Source organism: Octodon degus, unplaced genomic scaffold (assembly GCF_000260255.1).
Source record: "Octodon degus isolate 3935 unplaced genomic scaffold, OctDeg1.0 scaffold00092, whole genome shotgun sequence".
Classification (NCBI taxonomy): domain Eukaryota; kingdom Metazoa; phylum Chordata; class Mammalia; order Rodentia; family Octodontidae; genus Octodon; species Octodon degus.
Window position 1 is genome coordinate 4,045,769 of NW_004524668.1, and position 9,114 is coordinate 4,054,882.

Sequence of the window (9,114 nt, forward strand, 5' to 3'; positions counted from 1 at the left end):
AAAAAAAAAAAAAAAAAAATTATTTTTTTGGGCTGGGGAGATAGCTCAGTAAAATAAGCACTTGCCTGGCAAGTGCAGGGTACAGGGTTCAATCCCAGGTACTGGGGGAAAAAAAACTGGGGAGGCTGAAGCAGGAGGATCACTTTGAGTTAGAGGCCAGCCTGGGTTACAGTAAAGTGAGTACAAGGCCAGCCTGAACTGCATAGTGAAAGAAACCCTGTCTCAAGACTAAAAGGAAAAAAAAAGGTTGGGTTGAGCCTCAACATAAAAGCTCTAGGTTCAATCTGAGGAAAACCCCATCTCTACCACCACTGCTGAGCATGATGGTGCCAGTTTGTAATCTCAGCACCCAGGAGGCTGAGGCAGGAGGATTACTCTGAGTTGAAGGCCAACCTGAATCACCTGTCTCAAAAAAAAAAAAAAAAAAAAAAAGAGGGCTGGGGAAAAGAAAGGGCCAGCCAGATAGCTCAGAGGACAAAAGCACAGCAACCAGGGTTTGATAGGTGCACTGTGCTGGCCCTACCCCTGGGGCATCCTGAGACTGCGAGTGGATACTGGGCATGGTGGCACAAGCCTGTAATCCCAGCGCTTGGGAGGCTGAAAACAAGAGGATCACTACAAGTCCAATCTACATAGTGAGACCCTGCAGACCCTGTACCAAATACAAAAAAAAAAAAAAAGAAAGAAAGGAAAAAAAAGAGAAGAGACCTATAAACAAAAAAAGGCAGTGGGACCAGCTTTTTTTTTTTTTTTTTTTTTTTCGGAACCGGGGATTGAACTCAAGCCCTTGCACTTGCCAGGGAAGTGCTTATTCCACTGAGCCATCTTCCTTGGGGATTGAACTCAGGCCCTTGTGCTGGCCAAGAAGCGCTTATTCCACTGAGCCATCTCCTCAGCCCCATCTATTATTGTTCTTTTTAAATCTTTTTGAGACAGGGTCTTACTATATAGTTCAGGCTGGCCTTGACCTCGATCTTCCTGCGTCAGCCTCTCCAGTGCTGGGATTACAAGCCTGTGTCACCATGCCTAGCAATTATTCTTATTTTACTACAGAAAAAAGCTGAGACTTAGGTGAAGGAGATGGTGATCTCAGGACAAGGAAGCAGCAAGTGGCCATGAGGGTGGGAGCGGGGCTCTTGTTCTACAGCCCATAAGTTTTGTCTCCATTCTCCAAGGCCGCCCACCCAAGGGCTCTGCTTCTGGGAGTCATGGTCCTCTGGCCTCCTACAAGTGTTTGGGGTAGACTTGAGGTGCCAGGCAAGACCAGACACAGGGTTTCCAGCCTCCCCACTCAAGGCCCAATCCATGCGGGTCCCTGGGGATGGGGGCCAGATACTCACCTGTCTGCAGGTCAGGCACAGCCAATGTAGCTGTCCCCAGCAGCAACAGCAGCCTCTGGTGCAGTTGTAAGAGAGCCAGCTCCATCGGGGCTCCACTGGGCCCAGGGGTGGGACAGTTCTGTGGAATCTGCAGTCTTCGGTCTTGCCACTGAGGTGTGGGGGTCTGGGCAGCCAGCTGGGACACTGGAGCAAGGGAGGCAAGTCTGCTAGCTCCTCTAGTGTCTTTGCGAAGATGTGTGTATTGCTCCTTTGGACCAGGATTGTGTCTAGAGGTTGCCATGGAGATTTGAGGCCAGGGCTAGAGCCTGGGGAGAGAAGGCAGGGAGGATGCCAGCTCTCCCCTGCCAAACAGGAACCAGGACATTGAGATCCGGTTTAGCCATGGGGCTCCTGGGAGGGGGACTCACCCTGGAAAGCTCCTGCCTTCCTACATAAGCTGGCACCTTAGGGGCCGGGCTAGAAGTGACCCTGGCACAACAACAGCTTCTCTGAGGGCTTGGAGAAACAGCAGGTGCTGGCGGAGCACCAGGCCAGGAGTCTGCTCCATTACTAACAGAGTTCCTGCCACAGGGCCTTTGCAGTTACAGGCCCCTGCCTGGAGTGACTTATGCCATAGCTGTCGTGGCCAGCTGCTTCAGGGTACTGCATCACAGCTCACAGGCAACCATTTCCCAATTACATTTATTTATTTATTTATTTATTTATTTATTTATTTTGCAGTACCAGGGATTGAACTCAGAAGCACAGGGGATTGAACTCAGGCCCCTGTGCTTGCCAGGAAGCACTTATTCTACTGAGCTATCTCCCTAGCCCTGACTACCTTTCAAGCCTATCACTCAATCTCCTCTCCCGCTGGGGAGATGGCTTAGTGGAATAAGCGCTTCCCTGGCAAGTTCAAGGGCCTGAGTTCAATCCCCGACAGGTTCAGAAGTCCAGGAGGGTGGCAGCTCCATTAGCCAGATGTGTGGCTTGCAGCTGTAATCCCCATACTCTGAGGGGTTGAAGCAGGATAATTACAAAGCCAAGCCAAGTCTGGTGCCAGCGTGGTGGTGTACCCCGTAATCCCAGCACTTGGGAGGCTGAGACAGGAGGCCCATTGCCAGTTTGAGACCAGGCTGTGCTACAAATGAGCTCAAGGCCAGCCTGAACTGCATAGCGAGACCCTGTCTCAAGGATTTTTTTTTTTTTTTTTTTAGGGGGGGGCAGGTACTAGGGATTGAACTCAGGACCTGGCTATCTCCCTGGCCCTATTAAACATTGTCTCATAGTTCTTTCTTTTTTCCCCTGTCTCAAAAAAGACCAAAAAAAAAAAAAAAAAGAAAAGAAAAAAGAAAGCCAAGCTCTCTGCACCTCATCCAGTCCCTACAGCAGGTAGCTGCGTCCGCACTGCGGTCGCCCTCCACCCTACCACATTCTCAGGTAGCATATATGATATATATCTAGTTAGTAACTTTCCCTTCACACCAGTTTCAAGTCTGTTTTGGTTTTGGTTTTGTTGTTTTTGGAGACAGGGTCTTGCAACATAGTTCAGGTTGGCTTTGAACCTACCACATGGCCCAGGCTGGCCTCACACTCCTGGCAATCCTCCTGCCTCAGCCTCCTGAGTTCTGGGATTAGAGATTTCTTCTACTACCACGCTCCCCACATTCTAAGGCCCTGTGGTGTATTAACTAACGGTTAACTTGTAACACTTAGCTGAACTGAGTCAGCTTGGTGCTGCGTGTGGAAGGCCCACCTGAGGATTGTTACCAGCAGCATAAAAAGAAAACTGGAGGGGCTGGAGAGATGGCTCAGTGGTCTAAAGCACCTACTTGAAACAAGCTTGGCAAAGCACAGGGACCGCGGTTCGATCCCCCAGCACCACATGCCAGCCAGCCCCGCCCCCTGGTGGGCTGAGCTGGCCACACACACATACAATAAATAAATGTAATAAATAAAAATAAATAAATAATTTAAAAAAAAAAAAAAAGAAAAGAAAACTGGAGTGGGAAGATGGTGTGCTGTTGATTCTTCCAGAGAAGCTTGTTGTGCTTGTTTTCCTGATGAACTCAGCTGTCTCTGAGGATGGCTGTGGTACTCTTTACGTTGAGCATCACTTCCTGGCTCCAGTGTCAATCCCTCAGCCTGCTGGTGTAGACTTTCTAGCCTTCACCTCTGGCCTTTGGGCCTTTGCAGAGCAGATCAGAGCAGATCCTTGATACAGATTTGCATGGGACATTGGGACAGGCTCGAGGCGTTGAGGGCTGGTCATGGGATCCGGACCCTCTGCTGGATTCTTTGGGTCTCTTTCCAATGTGTAGACAGATCTCCCATACTGTTCTGCATTTGACTCTTTGGGTGAATATTACAAAATAATCCTATAAAGTATGTGTCCTGTATTAAGTCATTTTCCCTGCAAACCCTGACTATAAAAGGAACAAACATGAGGTAGGTATAGAGCTGCCACATAACTAATAAGGGGTTTTTTTTTTTTTGCAAAACTGGGGATTGAACTCAGGCCCTTGCGCTTGCCAGAGAAGCACTTATTCTACTGAGCCATCTCCTCAGCCCCACTAATAAGTTAAGAAGCATTCTGGCTTCCCAGAGAAGGGGCGGTCTGGGCTGAAATCTAAGGTCCCTTGAGAACCCCGCCAAGGGAGGAGGCCACTGGTGTTGCAGACGTAAGAAGTGCCACAAACCCTAGAAAGCTGAGGCGAGTCCACCTCTGTCGGCTTTCAGCAAGCCACAGGAGAAAGTACCCCCTTGTGTTCACAGAGGGCTCACATCCCATAGGGGGCAAGAGAGATTGCAGGAGTGGCAGAGGCAGGACTTGAACTCGGTCTGACTTCAAGATCATGTTCTCAAAAAAAAAGGTCATGTTCTCTCCACAGCACCAGGACTAAGTGAGGTTTCTCCATATCGAGTTATGTTGGGAGTCTGCTCTGTTCCTCTGTTATCAATATATTAGCTGAGTTGTTAACACCTGACAATAAAAAAATTGAAGTGAGGGCTGGAGAGATAGTTCAGTAGAATAAGCACTGTGCAAGGTCCTGAGTTCAATCCCTGGTACATTAAAAAAAAAAAAATTGAAGTGAGATCATTTTTACAAAGCTAGAAAAATAAGGTATAATTAGGCAAAAGTAACTTCTCACAAGTCCAACGTGGGAAACTTAGCACGACCCCGTCTCAAAGTTGAAAGAAAAGGTTAGGTGTGGCGGCACACACCTGCAATCCTAGTATTCGGGAGGCTGAGGCAGGAGTATCTCTGAGGGCTCAAGGGCTACACAATGAGTCCAAGGCCAGCATGAAGTACAGAGTGAGAGCTTGCCTCAGAAAGACAAGGGGAAAAAAAAAAAGATAAAAACACAGGTCTACATATTTCCCTAAGCAATAAATGGAAATCTGAGATAATACTGGAATTGGTACCACCCCCCAATTCAGATATACATCAGATACCTGGGTGAGTGACTAGACGATCCCTTCCCCCAAACAGTCCCGCTTTAGATGTCACAGATAAGCCAAAGTTAATGAGGTCAGTCATAGCCTAGCTACCTGCAGCGCTTCCCATTGAAGCAATCTTTTTTTTTTTTTTTTTTGGCGGAACCGGGGATTGAACTCAGATCCTTGCGTTTGCCGGTCAAGCGCTTATCCTACTGAGCCATCTCCCTGGCCCCATTGAAGCAATCTTAGTGAGTGCTGTGCTTGTAATCTTATTGGTTGACTATGGTTTGACCCACGTTATACCTACTGCATGATTTTGCCCTAGAAAACATTCTTGGAGAAATGACCTGAGAGGCAACCCATTTCTGCAACTCTTCCTATCTGTCAGGAACTGTTTCTATGTCCTATTAAACCTAGGCTACTCTTTTTTTTTGGTGGAACTGGGGATTGAACTCAGACCCTTGCGCTTGCCAGGGAAGCCGTCTCCCAGGCCCCTAAACCTTGGATACTCTTAACCTCCTTTGTCCATTAGAATTTATCCTTTGTTTTCAGGGGACACACATACTGGACACATTTGCCAGGCCTGGGCTGGGGAGATGGCTCAGTAGAATAAGCGCTACCCTGACAAGTGCAAGGGCCTGAGTTCAATCCCTGGTTCTGCAAAAAAACAAAACAAAACAAAACCCACATTTGCCAGGCCTGGTGCTGCATACCTGTGATCCTAGCACTTGGGAGGCTGAGGCAGGTGGATCACCTTACCTATATAACGAGTTCAAGGCCAGCCATGATTTCTAAATTACAAAGGGAGCCACTGTTTCAAAAAACCCAAACAGGGGGCTGGTGAGATGGCTCATGGGCTGGTGAGATGGCTCAGTGGTGGGCTGGTGAGATGGCTCAGTGGTCTAAAGCACCTACTTAGAACAAGCTTAGCAAAGCACAGGGACCGCGGTTCAATCCCCCAGCACCACATGCCAGCCCGCCCCGCCCCCTGGTGGGCAGAGCTGGCCACACACACACACACACACACATTTAAAAAAAAAAAAAAACAACCAAACAGGGCCAGCCAGATAGCTGGGCACGCCTTCAATCCCTGGGCAAGGTACCCTGAGACTGGGTGAGGTGGCTGAAAACAGGAGGATCACTATGAGTCTGATCTACGTAGTGAGACCCTGTACTAAAACACATAAACAAACTGCACATCTGATGTGTACTAATTTGGGAGTTGTACTTCTCCCATACCATATCACTGATACCCCTCCCCGTCCCATCAAGCTAAGGAATAAGGAATACACTACCCAGTAAGAAAATGTACTTGGGCTGGGGAGATGGCTCAGTGGAGTAAGCGCTTCCCTGGCAAGCACAAGGACCTGAGTTCAATCCCCGGTTCTGCAAAAAAAAAGAAAGAAAGAAAAAGAAAAGCAAAGGTACTTGGGCCACTGAGGAAGAAAGAACATAATCCCACAGCTGACAAAAATGTGTAATGGGCCCAGCGAGAGAGAAGTAGAATAAACTGTCTAAATTACAAAACAATACCTCAGAACGATGCTACTCACAGCCCAAATAAAGATGGGCAATCATACCCGCTTTGCTCACTGGCAGCATTGAAGCCAATGAATTTATGTGAGCAGTGATTATTGTTGATTGAAAAGTGGATAATGGACTTCAAAAATTATTTATTTATTTATTTATTTATTTATTATTATTATTATTTTAGTGGAACCAGGGATTGAACTCAGGCCCTTGCAAGCACTTATTCTACTGAGCTATCTCCCCGGCCCCTTATTATTATTTTCGGTCTTTTTTGAGACAGCATCTCACTCTGCAGTTCAGGCTGGTCTTGAGCTCACTTTGTAGCCCAGACTGGTCTCAAACTTGCAATGGTCCTCCTGCCTCAGCCTCCCGAGTGCTGGGATTATAAGTGTGCAGTCCCACTCCTGGCCTGAAGTTTAAAAATTTTAACCTAAAGTATAGGGAGAATGAGAATATAATTATTCCACTGAGCCATCTCCTCGGTCCAGAAGAGTCTTGTTACTCTTCTTTCTCTCTTTTGTAGTACTTAGTGTCTTATACTGAGCTACATACCAGTCCTTTTTACATTTTTCATTTTGAAACAGATCACAGTAAATCACTAAATTGCACAGGCTAGGCTCAACCTTTGTGATCCTCCTGCCTCGGCTTCCCAGTGTTGGGATTACAGGCCTGCTCCACCATACCCAGCCTTCATTATCTCTTGTAGAATAAAAAAGCAGAGAAAGATAAAAGGGAAAGTTCTGTAAATATGGAGCAGAACAAGGGGTGAAGGGAAGGGAGTGGGTTGGGAAAGAAATGGAGGAATAAAGATTATGTCACAGCCAGGTATGGTAGTGCGTGCCTATAATCCCAGCATTTGAGAGGCTGAGGCAGGAAGATTGTTTCAAGTTCAACGCCAGCCTGGGCTGCAAAGTGAGACCTTGTCTCAGAAAGACACACACACACACACACACACACACACTCCAGGTGCAGTGGCACATGCCTATAAAACCAGGGCTTGAGGGCAGGCCAGAGATGGCTCAGTAGAATAAGTCTGCCTGGCAAGCACAAGAGCCTGAGTTTAATCCCTGGTTGGGGGGGGAGGGGGACAGCACTTGGGAGGTTGAGGCAGAAGCACAAATCTGAGGCCATCCTAGGGCATAGTGAACCTCTAGCTCAAAAGTAAACAACAACAAAGTAAATTGATAGCCAGGCCTGGCATCACAAGACATTCAGGACGCTGAGGCAGCAAGATGGCCAAGAGTTCAAGGCCAGCCTTTGTTCTAATATAGAAGAGTTCAAGCCCTGGGGCTGGAGAGATAGCTCAGTGGTCTAAAGTGCCTGCTTAGGCAAGCCTAGGCAAAAAACACAGCCCTGCCCCAGGGTAGGCTGGCCACCAAAAAAAAAAAAAAAAAAAAACCAACCAAACCAAACCAAAGCAAAAAAAAAAACACCACAAAAAACAAGGGGCCAGGGCTGGTGAGATGGCTCAGAGGTCTAAAGCACCTACTTAGAACAAGCTTAGCAAAGCACAGGGACTGCGGTTCAATCCCCCAGCACAACATGCCAGCCAGCCCCGCCCCCAGGTGGGCTGAGCTGGCCATACACAAAATAAATAAATAAATAAATAAATAAATAAATAAACAAACAAATTTAAAAACAAACAAACAAAAAAAACAAAACAAAACAACAAAAAACAAAAAACAAGGGGCCAGGGAAATGGCTCAGTGGAATAAGCACTTCCCTGGCAAGCACAAGGGCCTGAGTTCAATCCCTGGTTCCGGGGGAAAAAAAAGCAAGTCTGAACTACATGTTAACTAGATAGACAGAAAGAGCCTGGGGGCTGGGGAGATACCTCAGTGGAATAACTGCTTGCTTAGCAAGCTCAAGGTCCTGAGTTTGATCCCTGGTACCACCAAAAAAAAAAGAAGAAAGAAAAGTTCATAAATCAAGATACCAGAGCTGGGGCTGGTGAGATGGCTCAGTGGTTTAAAGCACCTACTTAAAACAAGCTTAGCAAAGCACAGGGACCGCGGTTCAATACCCCAGCACCACATGCCAGCCAGCCCCGTCCCCAGGTGGGCTGAGCTGGCCACACACACACACATACACACACACACACACACACACACACACACAAACACACTAATAAAATAAATTAAAAAAAAAAAAAAAGATACCAGAGCTGGCTAAATAGCTCAGTGGATTAAAGCACCTGCTAGCAGGCAGATGCAAGGGCTGCAAGTTCTATCCCGGGCCCTGCCATGTCAGCCCCGCTCCCGGGGCACATTGAGGCAGCAAGTGAGATTAAGCATGGTGGTGCACACGCCGGTAATCCTAGCACTTGGGAGGCTATAAACACTTGGGAGGCTATAAACAGGAGGATCACTAGGAGTCTGATCTACCCAGTGAGACCCTATACTAAAATACAAATAAATAAATGAAGATAACACAGTACACTTTTTTTTTTTTTTTTTTTTTTTTTAAGGCAGGGCCTTGCTATGTAGTTCAAGCTGGCCTTGAACTTCCTATGTAATACAGTCTGGCCTAAAATTTGTGGCACTCCGCCTGACTCTGCCTCCCAAGTGCTAGGATTACAGATGTGTGCCTGTGTGCTACGATGACCAGCTATGGTTATTCATCTAGCAAACATTTCCAAAGCACCTAGTACGTGCCAGGCACTGTTGCAGGAGCCAGGGACACAGAAACACAGTCGTGAGGCTCACACTTCTTTTTATTGGTACAATTTAGATAAACATGGGCTGGGGAGATAGCTCATTAGAATAAGCACTTCCCTGGCAAGCACAAGGGCCTGAGTTCAATCCCTGGTTCAGAAAAAAAAAAA

General features: G+C 47.2%; 1 protein-coding gene across 1 annotated transcript in view; it reads right to left on the minus strand.

The window, feature by feature from the left end:
- Nucleotides 1–9,114, minus strand: part of Ldlrad2 (low density lipoprotein receptor class A domain containing 2) — a 44,048-nt gene that overhangs the window by 26,600 nt on the left and 8,334 nt on the right. Inside the window, exons 2-3 of the mRNA XM_004637745.2 lie at nt 4,545–4,642; nt 1,341–1,523 (exon numbers count right to left, since the gene is read on the minus strand). Of these exons, the coding sequence (XP_004637802.1) occupies nt 1,341–1,425 (85 nt within the window). The 5' untranslated portion in view covers nt 1,426–1,523; nt 4,545–4,642. The remainder of the gene's footprint in view (nt 1–1,340; nt 1,524–4,544; nt 4,643–9,114) is intronic.